We start from the raw sequence: 17,614 nt of genomic DNA on the forward strand, positions 1-17,614 counted from the left end.
CAGGTTTTTGCTTTGTAGCTGTTCTGTGATATATGAGCTTCTCAGGCATATTTAAGTCAAAACTACCCTCCCCCTTGGTTTGGTTGGTGGTTTTTATAGTTTTTTATGACTGTTCTTTGACATCCAGGGCTGCCCTTCCCAAGAGCCACAAGCAGAAAATGTAGCATCTCTAACTATACAGCTCCCATGGATAAAATGTTAACAATTATCTGAAAATGTATGGAAAAAACATGTAAGAGATAAAATTCAAATCGTAGAATTGTAGAATTAAAATTCTACAATTCAGTTAATTCTGTCTCAAAGCAAACATTAAAATAGTAAGAATCTAGAAAGATGGGTGTTTTATTCCTCTGAAATAAGGTTTTTATATCACCTGAAGACTATAGCCCTAAAGTGTAGACAATTTGTTCTCAGTTCATTTTAGAAGAAAAACCCCAAAAGAACAATTTTGAGATTCAGAAAGATTTACAGTACACTGTAAGTATGTACTTTATACATTTCACCATCATGACAACTGAGAGAAAGTTATCGTCGAGCAAACATTATTTCAGGATACAAAGACACCGCTATGCCATTATTTACAAAATATATTTAATATTTGGTTTCAATTTTCCTACTATTTTCCCTTGCTTTCTTGTGGTGAGCCTGTTTGATCATTGGTGTGTTTCCAGACAGCTGTGATCCCACTCTGGCAAGTTCCCTGGTTTTGAATCTGTGGTGCAATTTACAGGTTTGCTATTCATAGATGTAATATATTGCCTGTCTCTGTAGATGAGAACAATTTCATCTTATCCCCCATAAAGGCTGTGGGAACTCATATAAAGAGGACAGTACAAATAATCTTTATCCATTATGATTTATTCTCTACAATACTTCATTAGAGGATAGAGTTCAATTATTTACACTCAGAAATTATTATATAGGTAGGAGGCAACCAAGTGTAATATAAAGAATTGGTCTGACGTCTCTGCACTGTAGGTCAAAAGAGGTCTCCTGCTTTAAGGAAATAAATTAACCAAAAAAAACCCCAACAAAACAACACGTAGTTTCTGAATACAAACAGAAAACAGGACTAATAGTCAGTGAAGACTGCAGAGGTTTGTTAATGTACTATGAAAACAAATTATTCTGTGCAAAGGTTAAAATGAACTCTTAGATTTCCTTACAGATTTTTTTTTGTTCTGATAAATTGTAGATATGTGATATTTTGACCATATAACATTCCCAAACCGAATTGGCTTCAGTTGAGATTGACTGTTGAACAACATGAAAAAAAAAATTAAGAACCTCACAGTGGAAACATTTCAACACTGACAGACTCCAGTGATCAAAGACATTCTCCTGTAGTTACCATAAAACAAAGACATTTCATCATTGCAGTGAGATTATTTATCAGTTGTGGTTGTCATGAGAATAAGCCCTTCTAGACCAAAAGGCACTTGCTTCTAAGGATGAGATAATCCAGATCAAACCAGGTAACAGTTGCTTTGAGGAGTAGTTCTAACCAGCTGTCCTAGCCAAGCAAACACAGAGAAAATCTCACATCAATTGGCCACTGATTTTGGTTGTCTCCATCTTGAGGAAATTCAAACTACAGTTTGTGCCCACTTCATCTCTTTCATCCTTATGCATAGCTGCCATGTAATGATCTAGAAACGGGATTATTTCCTGAGACCACCTGTCCTTGTCATACATTTCTCTGAGCTGACTTAGCTACTGACACAGTTTTCAACTGATTTTATAGCTGGACCCTTATGGGACTAAAGCTGAGAGGGTCTGTTCCTTAGGCAGCAGACCAGTGTTTCTGATCTGCCAGCTTCTCTTCTCACTGCAACAAGACAAGAACACAGTACATATTTAGAGGCATTTATGTTTTGTTTGTGTTTTTTTAAACAGACTGAGTGGGGAAATAGAAGTGGGAGAGGACAAGACTTGCCCAGTCCCAAACCACCCGTCCCACTTCAGGCTTAAACCAACCAAGTTACTCAATCCTAAAATTCTGTTCTTTAAAAAAATGACAACTAACCCTCCCCACCCCACCCTTTAGTCATCCCCTAGTCAAAGAAACTGAAATCAGGAAAACACTATACACTGTTGAAGACACAGAACAGGGCAAACACCTGAAAAAGAAACAGTATAGTTGAAAAGCCTGGCACTGTATGCCTGCATGACCAGTCTCACCGAGCGTGCTCAGGGGTGAAGTTTTAGCACCATTTTTTTGCCTTGTTTTAAACCTTTTAGAAATTAAATTCTAACATAGAACACTTGAACAGTAATGAGTGTAGCCCTATGTATCATACTGTTTGACAGCTGAAAAGGTGAGTGGTATGCCTGGAGCTGACCCCACCCTCCCCCATCACTACACGGCACCTGGGGGAGCAACTACAAACTGGAGTGGTTTGTAACGAGACTCATTTATTCTCAGCAGCAGGAAGTCACGAAACAATCCTTTCATCTTCAATTCTTTCCAACAACATCACAAGGGAAAAGTGGCAATTTGTAGGAATGACCCCAATACAGAAGGAAAGCTGGGTCAATATTGCACCGTTATCCAGAGGAGTCTCCCTCGCATCTCTCTCCTCCATACACCAACATGAAGCAAAATGGCACAAGTTGTGCCTTGCTTCCTTAGGACCAGGAGCAGCACCCTGCAGTTCTCAGCTTCCTACCAGCCCTATTCCCTGCCACACCACAGCATAATTTCAGGCTTCAAACACCAGCCAATTACAACACACGAGCAGGCTCAGAAGATGTGTGCAACTAAACAGCCATGACTCTGCTATGCACTCATGTTCTCTTCCCCAATCATTAGTGACCCTCCAGAAGCTTGGAAAACCAACCAACCAACCCTACCCCAAATTGCATTCTGAAGTCCAGTTATCTCATTGAAAGGGTGTCGTAATTTACAGTTTATGACATCCCTCAATGATACTGCAGAATACAACTGATAACTTCCTTTCAGCAAACAGTATTCCTTGTGATCATCAACCACCATGGGAGAAGAAATACAGAATGCACATGAGTTTCATGCTGTTTGGGTAATACAGATTTCCCCACTCACTGCCTGCATGTGGCAATGACTAAGCTGAGTAAGATAAATCTTACCAGCAAAACTGAACAGCACCATTCCATAGGCCTGGAATAAACTGCAACACCCACAGCCCCTAAGATCAGCAGTCATACCGGCCAAAGTGGCTGTTCTATCAAAAGGAAGGTCCCCAAGACTGTTAGCTTAAATGAAAACAAATTTCTGTCACTGGTCTCACTTGTACAACTACAGCCAATGCTCTGCAAACCCCTCCCCAGCCCTAATCCTATGTCTTACAAATATTGGGAAACAAAATTTGGTCAAAACAAAGACTGTCCAAGGACACTCGAGGATGCTTTCCTCTGCGTACACAGCACGTGCCATGTCACTCTTACAGGCAAAACAGCATTGTATTTCACAGCAGGCTTCATCATCAAGAATCCAACCTACCAAGGATCTGAGCCTTAAAGCCTTCAAGGGTTTATTTAAATAATGGATTCATTTTTCACATATTTTCTGTCCATGAGGATGGGGTGCTATCCAGATGTTCAACCCTCCCCAATATCATGATGTCCGCCTGTGATGCGTGGGGACTGCAATCAGCTCTCAGTACACAACAGATACCAGAGGTTAAAAAAAAATTAAAAAGAACCTAAAAAATGTTTTGTTGGACTCCGTTGCCCAGGCTGCCAGGGGAATGCTCCTACTTGATCTGGGGGGCTTCCATAACAAACAACTCCAGTTTCCAGAGCGTCAGTAACACCCAGGAACAGATCAGTCCGAAGCAGCACTTTCACTCCTAAAGGTCTTCTGCACCTGACGACAGTTCGTAGGCATGGAGCCCCAATCCAACTGAACCCCCGCTGGGAGGGAAGGCTGAGATAAGGCTTGGGCCCCTGAAGTCCTGTCACGCTCTCACCCTCCCCCCAGGTCAGTGGGAAGGCAGACTTGGCAACGGAAGCTAGCATCATAAAATGGTGCAGTAATAGAAGTAACTGGACCAGGAAGAGGAGGCGTCTGCCCCGATGATTTCATAGCCGTTGGCAGCAACTGGGGAGTGGGACTGGTCATGCAGCCGTGTGTCAGGAGTAATGATTGTAGAGGGGGGGGGCATGAAGGGTGCCATTCTGGAAACAATGCTGGCGGGAGGCCATGTACTCTGCATAACTGATTGTCACCTTCTCACTGCGGTACCTGCGGGAACAGGCAGAAACACAACGTCAGGCTGCGCAACGTGGAGCGTCGGATCTGCGTTACCACCAACAAAGGAAGGAATGATGAGTCTAACTCCATGCTCTCAGAAGGCTAATTTATTATTTTATGATACTATACTATATTAAAGAATGCTATACTAAACTATACTAAAGAATACAGAAAGGATACTTACTGAATGCTAAAAAGATAATAATGAAAACTCGTGACTCTTTCCAGAGTCTCAACACAGCTACTGAACTAATATTTGGCTCATCTGTCTTCAGAAGGTTTGTATTCAAATCATATTCCCACTGCTGGATACCAATCCCACTATAGGTTAGTTTGTTAAGTCAAATAATTAGGTGGGCAACATACAAGACAGATGTTATTGTCAGCCCACAAATACACAAAACCGGCACTGATTGGCCAATGAGTCAAAAGAACTCACACCAGAATCCAATGAAACAATCACCTGTGGGTAAACAATCTCCAAATACATTCCACATGAGCAAAACAGAGGAGAAGAAAATGAGATAAGAATTGTTTTCATTTTTCTCTGAGGCTTCTCAGCTTCCCAGGAGAAAAAATCCTGGGTGAAGGGATTTTTCAGAAAATGTGAATGCAACAGTGGAGGGACTCAACATAAAACATTCACCCCAGACTCCTCTCCAGCTCACAGCCAGTGATGACCAAGAGGAACCCACTGGTATGAATAACCCACTGGTATGTGAGCTTGAATTAGCTCCAGGGTCCCAAAAGATGTGTCCTGATCAAGGTGATGATAATTAAAGGGATGCCTGAAGTAGCATACAGAAAATAAATGATTGGTTTGTATTCTTTTTTATCCACAAATTGCATTAAAAATTTGCTGGAAGAAGATTTAACTACAGTGATTAAATAATCAGTATTTCAGTATCGTTTACCTTTGTGGTTATCTCCACATTTGAAAAGGTAGTGAAAGAAATGGAGAGGTGGGTGAAGAGAGGTTTATTATAGCACACAAATTACTTAGTCCATGTTGTACAATCAGAATTCACAAAATGTGAAGTTCCTTTGGAGAGACTGGAGTTTTCCAAGTTCTTCTAAAGCATGCTAAACAACAGCCAGCTACAAAGTGGTAGTGAGTTGCCCTAAGATCACATTACATGAGATTTTAATGAAAACCTTCAGCCTGTCACCTCCTGTTAAAGAAAACCCTGCACACTCACCTAATTTCTCTAGAGGTAAAGAATGACCTGATAATTTAGTGTTTCTATAGAAAACCAGAAAGTCCCAATTTTTACTAACATAAAGAGGGCAGAAACCAATAGCACAGCTGGGGATATAGAAAAGTGAGCACATTCTGAAAACCAGCCAAATTGAGTGTGGTTTGGTTTCAAGACAGGTGTCACCTAGTAATAGCTACATTCACAGATGAGCACACTGAGAAAAGGAAGTTCATTGAAAAGATGCCAAAAAAAAAATATCAACCTTTTCAACTCTCAAAGGTTCTGCTTCTGATCTTTCACGTATATAGAAATATTAAAACCAGTGACACTTAGAAAAATGCCAATTTTGATCCTGCATGGACCAAACACATTGTGCTTAATTCCACGTGCATTACATGCCTAACACATGGCATTTGTGGTTTGGTCTTTCGCACTACATCTCCTCTGAAAGAAGCATAAAGATTTACATCAAGCACAGATATTTTAAATCACGCAGAAAACACTATAAAGTAAAATTAAAAGACAACAAATACATCTGCTTACCTGGTAAGTTTAATTGTTTTCCTAAAATCATTGGTAATGGGAGCCTTAAAGCCACCTTTCCTGAGTAAGGAGTCTATGGTCTGGATCTGATCCCAGTCTATTGAAAAATAGAAGCCAGGCAAATTTTTCAATATAAAAAAAATATTTCAAAACCACAAGAGATGCCTTAAAAGGACTCTAGAAAAACAAACAACTAACAGGAAACTCTGAGCTTCAGAAATCCTAGTGTTGAGCTGGACATACATGGCCTGATGCACGCACACTATCTGCACATGCCTACTCCTTTAAACTCATACTGGAGCTGGTCTATGAAAGAGCAGTTCCATTTTCCATTCCATGTCTTCTTATAAAGGTCTGTGCCTTGCTACTGCTGCAGGGACCCCGAATTTTTTCATCATGTGCCACTTAGCTGCCTTGAAAAGAAGATAATACTAATCTCTTTACACAGACAAATTGGGATTGATGCTGTAGTGATTGCACAGTGCACTGCTATGTGAGAGATGAGAGTTAAAATTCCTACCTTAGTCTTTTGCCCCAGAGTCAGGAGGATGCGACCACTCCACTCTGCTAGGTGGAGGAAAGGAGGAGGCAATATTTTGAGCAGTTACCATGGTGACCACTACTCTATTTGAGTGGGAAGTGTGCTCCAGAGGGGCTGTGTTTCTAGCCCTCCTCTGGAGGATGCTACTTTGGCAAGAATGAGGAGGAAAGTGACTCTCCTGTTGGTGCTGTGCAGCGTGCAGTTATCCTAGTTGGTGGGAGAAACATAGAAGAGGAAAGATGCAATGCTGAATGAAGCTGGAAGAGCCATACTTTGAGATCCTCTATTTCTTCAGCCCTAAAACATTCTGACACTAAAACAGAGCTATGCAAAGATATGGGATGAGAGACAGGCCAGATGAAAACCCAGCACCAACTGTATCAGGTGTCAGTCGTCCAGATTAAGCCTGGTGGTTCCATGGCACCACTGTGAGGACAGCATTGTATTCCAAGCCCCAAACTGACAGATTGTTACCCAATTCTGTGACACGATGTGTAGACATGTTTGGCTGCCATCTCAAACCCACCTTGTTCCTTAGCAACCTCAGGTAAATACGTGGCTGTGCGTTTGACACCTTTCTCATTGATGAACTCTATTCTGATCCCATGGATTCCAACCTATAGATGGAAATGAACAGCCAGATAAGAGGTGTTTGCTAGCACTGAGCCCGTGACTCAGTTGTCATTCCCACAACTCTGTGCATCTCTCTCTCTGCACAGTTTGGCTTTTGCCTGGGTAAGGTCATTCTTTTCCCCACTCTCTGCTCTTGCCTGGCAGGTCTCACGAGGAGCTCTCAGCCACCCTTCCCAAACAAGCCTCACCAGTGGCCCTGTCACTTCTCCTGAGCTAAGTCTTGTCAGTTCTCCATCTCTTGGTGTCAGGCAAGAGAGAAAAAATCTATTCATGCAAGAATGAAGCCTAAAATTACCTGACTATGAAGTCCATATATATATTATTCTTGAATGAAATACACTTCAATGTGCAATGTCCTAAAAACCATTCATACCTTTGGTCTTAACTACTTTTTATTTCCAGCTCCTGTCCACACCACCAAAATACCTCCCAGGTTTTTACACAAGTATTTACACCCATTTCCTATTGGGCCAAGTCCATGAACCACTTTAATGTTTCTCTTATTACCATTCAGATCCCCCCCAACCAAAAGCATATTGCTGGGCCATCTTCTTCCTTCCTTCCTTCTAGTTTTCCAGCCCCATTTCTTCTATTCCCAGACTCTTCTAGCCCCATACACCCCTGTAAGGAAGGAGATACATCACCATGTACTAACCCGAACCCGAATGGAACGAGAGAGTGATGCAGAGTTCCAAATGCACCTGTTCTCACCTCCCAGTCCAGGTAGTCACTGGCATCCTCAAAGTTAGTGAGGAGGGAGACAGAGCAGAAGAGTTTGGGCAGCTCCTCGCGGGTCAGGGGAGGAAAACGGCTGTCCTTAAGTGCACTAAAGGGAACAGAAGATACATCACCCAATACAAGCACCAAAATAAAGTGTCAGATGCTCAATTATCCCCCTTTTGATTATGCCTGCATGAAACATGCTTCTCTGCTACTGCAGAGAAAGTGATTTGCATCTCTCCCTAATCTAATGAACTGTAATACCAGTAGCAAGCTTCCTGATGCTGTCCAATGCCTACTGCAGGCTGAGAGAAATTACGTGCTATGGATGTCAAAACTGTAGGTATGCAAGATAGATTTGACAGTAGCCTTAAAATGCCAACTGCAACTCACCTTTTGCAAAGATGTTCCACTACATCCTACATCACCTCACTGTAACTCTCAGACACTCAGGTTTATTTTATTATGAAGCATATTACACTGAACTATGCTGATCCAACATCCTAACCTCGAATCCTTACAGATCTTCAGTGAATGAACTAATTTCATATTCATTTCATATTTATTTCATTTTTGACAGTTACCTGGTTAATGTGTATTCCCTGAGTCCTGAGTGAAGATTCATGGCTGAAAAGGTCCCGATGCAGCCACGAAGCCGCTTGTCTCGCCCCGTCTTCCACGTCACAAAGAGTGGACTGAAAAGGCAAAAAAGAAACAAACCCTCCAGCCTCTACAGATATTTGGTTGCTAAGGGGAGACAGCCAAGGTATGAAGAGCCCCATGCCTTTGCTTTCTGTCCCTGCAGTAAACCCCAGCAGGCAGGCTTGCTCACCTGCTATCTAGCAAGAACAAAACTTCATGCCCTCACCCCCCACATGCAAGCCCCAGCACTTCCCTCCACCTTGTCAGCACACTCCATCCTCCCCAGCAGGACTCTGGGAATCCTCCACAGACACCTTCCTAGCCAGACTCTGCTGTCTTCTAATGACTGAAATGGTTACTTGATGCCACTGATTACCTGACAGTATTGGCTTCACTTTGTAGCCCCACTAGTTTCCAGCATAGGTCATACAGAAATTAATATACATGATGCAAGTTAGTTCTTTATACTACCACTTCTATAAATCAGACTTTCAATAAAAGCTTTTCTTTTTGGCTTTTTAAGGAATGAAAATAACTCAAAATTTTTTTCCCTGTTATTTCCATGAGGGTCTGACTTCTGGGTCCATCCCTAAGGCTCAAGCAGTTTATGTCCACATCTTTTGCTTCCCTTACATTTGATTTGTATTTACACACATTTTCTCCTGTTGAACACATATCTAAAACACTATTGTTCCTACTCAAACATCACCTGGATTTCCACTTTCCTGTCTACCATCACAAATTTACAGGCACAACAGTAGATTCTCAAACTCAGCAGGCTCATTTCAAGCTGTTAAACTACACCTCCTGATTTGGCCTTAAAGAATAACAACTTCAGAATAACAGAGCTCTACGAAGAGGTAAACAGGTAAAGATGACTGTGAACATTAAATACAGAAAAATTAACTTCTACCAGAGTGAGTGAAATTGCAAAGAGCTGTAGAGAGAAGCACTAAAAGGACAGTGGTGGCTGCAGCTCTACAAGAATGTCCAAACATCTGCAAAATTCTGTAAGGCAACTGATAATGCTGACCTAATTACAACAACAGGATGAGTGATTCTGTGCCTTGTTCAGAGAACTGAATGCAAGACATCAGTCTCTGGATTTCTACTGAACTTTAAGTAACATGATAGCATATGATTTTCTGAGATTAAAAAAACATTGACAGGAGATTTGAACCATCAAGACTGATTTGACAACATAGCTCAGACATTTACTTTCCTCAAACTCTTGAAGCTTTTGTGAGCAATGCACCTCTGCAGCAAATCTTACAAAAATACTAAGATGTTCTGTTCAGACAACAAATCCAGCAGGGAGTGTGGATGATTTCTCAAACACAGCAACAGAACTTCTTAAGTCTAAGTAGTGAGAACATCATTTAAACTGTAGTAATAAATCAATGCCCAGTGAGGTTCCTCAGAGCAACAATGGAATTAAACCCATCACAGCATAAATTCATCATTCAGGATCTAGATACCAGCTGTGACCAACAGCAAAAGTACAGCCCAAAAGAGCAATTAGGCCTTGAGTGATAATTGTGAAGGACTTTGCCCACAGAGGAAGTGGAAACATCCTTCCACACCCAACAACAACCTCCTGGCTGGCTTGACCAAGACAGAGGACTTGCTGTTCTAGTTTTCCAGTAACACTTCAAAGCACTTAGAGGATATAATTTTTCTACATTTTCATCTATTATATGTTGAAGGAGCAAACAGAAAAAGAGTGTAAGAAAATACATTAGAAAACATAAAAAAAAAAAGACACTAAACTTACATAGGAGATCTCGGAGAAATGCTACTGTCACAAGTTCAGTGGAAATTTACCCTAATCTAATAAAAATTTTGAAAGTACTGCTCAGTCCATGTTACACTCAGCCCAAAGAGAAAAGGCAAGGGAGAACATAAAAACCATAAGTCACAGAATACAAATCTAAGTAAATTCCCCTTTAATTCAAATTGCAGGTTCACATTTTCAATTTATCTCTTTCCCCTTCCAAAGGGAAAAAATCCCAGAACCCATCTTTGCACTGAGCTGCAGCACAGCTTTATGCATCTATAATAGAAGAGACATTATCAGAAGGGAGAGGATAATTGCATTCAGAAGGCTGTATATTTTAAAATACCTTAAAGCACATTTAAAACCATTTTTCATTGTGGTCAGAACAACTGAGGCATAAAAAAAGATATGATTCTGCACACATAGATAAAATTTCACTATTTTCACTGCAGAGAAGATGATGTTTCTGTCTCTGAAGAATAAATGCACTCAGCAAATTGCAGGTGCAGCTGACTAATAAGGCCATTGTTCCAGAGCCCCTCCTTGAAAAGTGTTATTTCCCAGATGTACTGAGAAAAGTCACAACAATCTTTTGTCCATGTTCACCCAAGAGCATTTACTGGTACTTTGCAGCCATATCCTCAGCAGATTATGTCAACTGTTCCTTCCCCAGCCACAACATCCCACTTTATATATGTTTGATGACGGTTTTTAGGCTGAGAGGAACTAAAACTAACAGCAACTAAAAATTAGCTTCATCAATTGCAACTACAAAGGGAATTTTAAAGTAGAAAAACACAGTTTGTTTGAATCAGGCTTTAGCTTGTACTAGGGAAAAACTTGTTACAGAACAGATCTTATGATGCAAGTATCCTATTATTTGTCTTGTATGGCAGCTAGAAACTTCCATAGTATAGTTCTAGCACCAGTTTGTAATACCAACTATTAAAAAATGAGACTGAAGTACAAAAGTGGAAAAAGTAACCAATCAACTACTTGCATAGGTTCCAAACTGTAATTACTTGCAGTAACCTGAATAATAAAGGGGATATTTCCTTCCTTTGCCAAGTTAATTCAGACATAACTACAAGGCTTGCAATGCCACCATCTCCCCATTGATGTGTGACCCTCACTGCTAACACTGGAATAAAGGAACTTTACTTCAGGTGTCTACCAGCTCTGTAATTCCCATCAAGAGTGGTGTCCATGTGCATATCCCCCCAGGCTGGTGACTGAAATTCATGTGGTTTTCAATCCATAACCCTGTAACTTGCATGTTATTACACTGTTTATGCCAAATCCTGACCTTAACACCTGTTTTCAGCTTTACTATGAAGTTCAGCACCAGTTTAAAACCAGTCTAAGAACAGGCTGTGCTTCTTTCTATTCAATCAACAGTCTCTTCTCTGTCTGTCCAGACTCCTGGTATAAACCTTTGTTTTGTCCAAAGATCTCTTACATTGACATTAATTATGTCACAAAAGGCCACAATGAAAATTATTTCTGTATTTTCACTTTGCTTACTCTTGTATTTGATAACATTTGGCTTAAAGTTCATTACTAGACTATCTCAAGTGGGGCAGTTCTTCCTTGTGTGCTGCTCTCCAAGAGAGCAAGCCCCATGTACCCTGGAGTACATCCATTTCCTGGGAGCAACAGAATAAATGCTGAAACACAAGAAAATCCAGGTAAGCATTTGCTGACAGAGGAAGAGAAGGGAAGGGCTGGTTATGCTTTGTTGGTGTGCTAATCTAAAAGACTTTAATCATGAGCACTGAAATAACCAGTGAACAACTTTTAACTTTTCAAATCTGGGCATAAAATTTCAACCAGCTGCTATTTCCCAAAGGACATCCTTTTTATACTAGTCAACAGAAAAAGCAAGAAAATCCAGCCAGAAATCTCCTCTGACACCAAAAGAATGCAGCTCTATAAAACCATCTCTCTTACCGGCTTAACAGAGCAACAGCAAATAACCCTTTGCACCCTGAGTGACAAACAGCGAGCAGACTGACACCAAATGTGCTAAAGGGAGCCCACTCTGTAGGTATCAATACCAGAAATGTTTCAGCCTGGGGAGTCCCTAGAACTGTTTGATATCCCAGTCCAGAGCATTTCTGTGTCCATTTGTATTTACAGCATTAAACAGCTTACTCTGCAGCAGCATTCAGAACATGTATCCATAATCCAGCTGGAATAATAACTGCAAGGAAGCACAACCTACATCCACCCTGACAGCAGAAAGGTGGGCAGACACTGACTACACAGAAAGGAAGTCCTTGACCTGTTTAAGCCATTGTTCTTTACATCAATTTAAAATTCATTAGCTTAAATTAAGGATGTCAGCAACTTTTTATTTTATCTATTGTTCTGGAGGAGGCCCCGGAGGAGTGTCAGAAGGTCCATCTGTCACTGATCTTTCCCATATAATTCTTTTAACAAACATTTTAACAACATTAACATTTCCACACCTACACAGTCAGCCTTCAGACAAGCATTAGTTAAATCTCACCAAAGTGAAACAGCTTCATAAATCCTTCTCCTCACTTCTGCTCATACACATCTCCTTTCCTCCTAACCTTGGTACCGTCCTTGAAAGTTAACTCTCTTGGCAGTGCTGGCCTCATGGTTGGACTCAAAGGTTTTTCCAATCTAAATGATTCTAAGATTTCTCCCCACATAGCACTAGCTAGGCAATCTCCCTAACACATCTTCTATAACTGGTAATTTTTAGATTCCCCTCCCTGCTAAACCCATTCACTTGGACAGCTGAAAACTTCCTTGAGTGTCCTTGTCCAACCCTCACCAGCCCAACATTTGTTTCAGAATGAGCTGGAAACTTGTTCCAACTTCAACTTCTGTTTGCTTGGCAGAAGGAAGTCTTTTCCCCTCTCCAAGTCAGTGTCTCACATTAGAAGCTGGAGCTTCTTCAAATTAATGACGTTATTTAACTGGTTTTCTAGTACAATTTTGTAGGTGGCACTACTCAGTTCATTTTTACAGAGGAATCTACTCACAAAGAAGGGGGCAAACTTTACCAGAACATTACCATGAAGTGGGTTTGCACTCCTCCACAAAGAACACAGTGCCTCATGGAACACACCAGACTGTGGGCTGAAGAAGCACCACACCTCTTCACACTTGGCCTAGCTCTCTGTAGAGCTAAGCACTTTCTGTCTCGAAGGACACTCTTAAAAGCTCACTCACCTCCACCAACGAACAGCACTTTAATCTTTTGTGCACTCACAGTGCATCTTTTTGTTCCCAGCAGACAAAGCAAGGAGCAGAGTGCCCCCTTTCTCCCTGCACACCCATCTTCCCACTCCCAAAGGAAACCCTTCACCCTTCCCCAACCACACCCCAACTCTGGAAGCTGTTTCCCAGCTTTGCTCCCCCCAGGGCTGTACTCACTAGGGGTCATTGGTAAATCGAGGAAGCCGTGGCTGAGGGAACCCGTAGAGATGACAGTAGAGTACATCAAAGCAGTAGCAGCACATCTCTGCTGTCACCACCAGGTTCTTGGTGCTGTTGGCAGTTCCATTGGGCCGAGTAAGTGGGCTCAGAGCTCCTGAAGTGGGATTCATTCGAGTAATTGGGGAATTTCCTGGGCCCAAAGTCAAGTCAGATACGTTCTCCCTTCCATTATTCCCATCTGTATGCTGGTGGTTCTGAAGAGGACCTGAACTGGAGCTTGGTGCAGTTGTGGTCTGATTCCCATGACTGTGCGTTCCACTCCCAGACAACTTGGGCTTCTTCACCCCACAACAGCCAGCTGCCAGCTTGGGCTCAAGTGGAGGAACACAGCGTCTTTTTCCCATCCTGCTTCAAAACTCGCTGCCTGGAGCACTGCAGAACCCTGGCACGGAGGGGTGGGGAGGGGGGAAAAGCATTACACAAAGAGTTACAGGTGGAAAACCAACAGCTGCTTCCTTGCTTCTGCTAAAACAGAGGAAGAAAACCCTCCAAAGCACGGGACCAAGCACAGCAGTAAAGGCAGCTCAGCAGAATGGGTGTTTTCACACATAGATTGGGAGAGTATAGACACAACCTGCATGCAATCACACTTTCCAAGGTATTGAACACTTTAATAGGTGGCTCATCACAAAAAACTGTCACCAGACTTCCCATAAAAAGAACAAAACTGTGGGAAAACAGAAGGAAAAAAGACTTGGGACTACAGATAAACCCTATCTACTACTTTTCCTGCTCAGCCATTCCTCCTCAGTCAATGCCTGCACCAGTGGCAAGAAAGTGCATTTCCCTTCCCTGTTCCTGAGAGAGTGACAGCAGCCCAAAATGACACCTTTGGGGCTGGACTCCCAGGGGTGTTGCCCTTGATTTAGCACTGGCAACATCAAAGAGGAGCTAAAAGCACTGAAACCACCATTTTCTAAACTACAGACTATTTTCCAGACCACAGACTGGAATCTGCATTTACTTTCTGGGACTGGGTGAACGAATACAGCTCCCAAATAAACATGTAGGGGGTACAGGCAAGATGTGCACGACAGGAAGAGCTGAAGCCAGCACAGAAAGTGATAATAGCAGGAAACAGGCATGGTATAAAAAAACCCAACAACCCAGAGCAGTGTTTTGCCTGCAAAGATGAGAATATTAGCTCATGCAGCACAAGAAGGGGCGGAACAAACACAGGGAGGAAAGGCTGTGCAGACAGAGATGAACAAACATGATAGGCAAGGATTACAGGTCAGTGGCAGGAGCTTAAACACCAACATCACCGTGAGATCTGAACATACAGGGGAGAGAAAACCAGGCTGTCAAATGGGGCTCAAAGCACAAGCACGTGAGACACAGGGAACACCACGGGGGACTGAAGTCACACTCAGCCCTCAGCAGCACCAGGGAACTGCTGTGACCACCAGAGCAGCCCTCCAACCCTCCCAAGCTGAGAGCACAAACTGTGCTGGGGGGTGAAGGATGACACGCACTGAAATTCAGGTTGTGACAACTCCCTCCCTCCTCTGCACGTGCAAAGACAGTAAACTTTGTTCATGAAGTTTCATCGGTCACAGCAGGAGTCACAGGACTCTGAACTGAACCAGAACTGATGGGAAGGGTGTTGAGAGGTGCACCTTGCATGCCCGCAGTGCTTGCTCTGCTTAGGAATCCTCACCTCAAGGTTTTAGAAAGACCATAAGGAACAATTTACATGACCGAAGGAAAATGATATTTTTTTTCTTTGAGCTCTACTTTTGCAATATAATAAAATTTTAAAAAAACCAAAACAAAGAGGAAGGAAACCAGGCAGAAGAAAAGCATAACTTTGACAAAGCGACGGTGTAAATTCTTCACTGCCTATTAAAAGTAACCCGCTCTGGCTCTTTGAGGGTGCTGAGCCTTATGAGCCTTCCCCAGTTACCACGGACGGCTCAGCCGCAATGGGGAAGATAAATCATTATTTATTTATCTGGAGCACAACACTTGATTCAAGATCGGAGACGTGGCAGGGGCAGGGGGAGCTTCCCTCTCTTCTCCCCTCCTCTGCAGCAGGGGCCTAACAAAGGCGGCCGCTCGGCTCCAGCCCCGCTTCCCGGAGCGCCCCGCGGGCGGGCGGGCCGGGGGCACACCGGGGCACCGCGGCGGCGGGACGAGCCCCGGGCTGCCGCACACAAACTTTGCGGGGTGTTCGGGGGGGTCCCGCAGCGCCGCCGGGCCCGGCCCGGGGACACCCCGGGGACCCCCCGTGCCCCCGGCCCGACCCCCGAGCGGCCCCGGGGCCGCCAGGGGGCGCCGCGGAGCGGGACCCCCCTGCGGCCTCCCCAGCCCGGGGCGGGCGGGCGCACGGCGGGGCCCCCTCCACCCGCGCCTCCCTCACACCCCCGGCGGGGTCACCCACCTCCTGCACCCGTCCCGGCTTCTCCTCCGCCTCAGCCCCGCCGCCGCCGCTGCTGCCCCGCAGCCTTCTGCCGCCTCATGGGGCCATGGGCCTGGGCGAGGCTCCCCGGAGAAGCGGGCCCGGCGGGCGGGGGAGCGGGCAGGGCCCGCCGCGGCCGGGGCTTCCCGGGGCGGCCGGAGGACCGGAGCGAGGCCGCGGGCAGGTCCGCCGCTATCCCGGCAGCCTCCTCCTCCTCCTCCTCCTCCCGGCCGTGAGGTAATGAGGGACGGACACTCATAGTCCGCCAGCCTCCCGGCGGCGCCAACACAGCCACGGCCCCAGGGCGGGCGCTCTGCCCCACGCAGAAACCATAGAGACGCGCGCTTCCGCGCCCTCCCCGTCACGTGAGCAGAGCACGTGCGGGAACAAACAGTTCCGGGGGCGGGGACGTCACTCGGCAGCAGCGCCGCGCTGCCATTGGCCAGCGGGGGCGATGACGACATTAGGGGGAGGGGCGCGAGGCGGGGAGCGTCCATTGCGCGGCTGGAAGCGGGGGAGTCTCTCCACTCCTCGGTGCCCGCAGCGTTGGTGCGGCCCGGCGGTGTGAGGGCAGAGCGGGGCTCCGGCCGCTGGGACGGCTTTAATTATAGCCCCGTGTGTAACGGATTTAGGGCAGGAGCCAAGATAGCACAACGGCACCAACGCAGAAATTACTCTTTTAGTGTTTCCAACCTCCATCGGGGCACCCAGATCCTTCCGCCTCCGCCCTTCCTCACAGCACCATAAAAACCAAAACAGAGACGTCGTTACTTCGTCAAGGGCTTAGGGACAGCTTGTAGAAATAGAGGCTCTGCATTCCACCCTGAGGGAATTCTCTGGCAACGCACAGTTTGGAGTCACTCGGTGGAGAGGACTAGGGTTGGGTTGTTGTGGCTGTATGGGGTACATAAAGGATAGAACGGAGAAAACCACAGCGCCCATTCCCGATTCCCTTCTGACAACACCAGTGAAACACCTGGGCACGGTGAAGAGCAAACTTTGCATAGCCCAGAGTACCCACACTGCACATCCAACCCCAAGAGACAAACTGGCTGAACCCTTTCAAGACTGCAAAAAGGAATTTAAGCTGTGATCAGAAATGGCATAAGCAATATAGAAGAGGCATAAAATTGTGAGCTGGAGAAATCTGATTGCATGACAGTGGATCTTACTGTCTCCTATAGAATAGAATCACAGAATGGTTTGGTAGAAAAGGACCTTCAAGCTTGTTTTTCTCCACCCCCTGCCACAGGCTGGGACACTTTCTACAGTTTGCTCCTGGCCCTCAACATTACATAATCTACACGGTTTCCACAGCACAAAAACAGCACTCTAATTATTGCCATTCTAAGGTTATGGAACAGCATCATCCTTTTAAGTCCCTAAATAGCAACTTAGGAAAACTAAGGTTACAAAAAATTGTGTGAGAATACCCAGAATAACACATCAAGAG

The 17,614-nt window shown here is 44.4% G+C and overlaps 1 protein-coding gene across 1 annotated transcript; it reads right to left on the bottom strand.

Moving 5' to 3' along the window:
* Positions 1–837: 837 nt before the first annotated feature.
* AMMECR1L (AMMECR1 like) lies at positions 838–16,443 on the bottom strand. The gene is made up of 7 exons (XM_030954222.1): positions 16,144–16,443; positions 13,698–14,142; positions 8,452–8,562; positions 7,859–7,973; positions 7,041–7,131; positions 5,974–6,070; positions 838–4,222 (listed from the first exon to the last, which is right to left on the bottom strand). Exons 2-7 carry the CDS (start codon positions 14,102–14,104, stop codon positions 4,111–4,113), a joined length of 933 nt encoding a protein of 310 aa, XP_030810082.1. The 5' UTR covers positions 14,105–14,142; positions 16,144–16,443; the 3' UTR covers positions 838–4,110.
* Between the last annotated feature and the right edge of the window lie 1,171 nt (positions 16,444–17,614).

This window comes from Camarhynchus parvulus, chromosome 9 (assembly GCF_901933205.1).
Source record: "Camarhynchus parvulus chromosome 9, STF_HiC, whole genome shotgun sequence".
In the NCBI taxonomy this organism is placed as follows: Eukaryota; Metazoa; Chordata; class Aves; order Passeriformes; family Thraupidae; genus Camarhynchus; species Camarhynchus parvulus.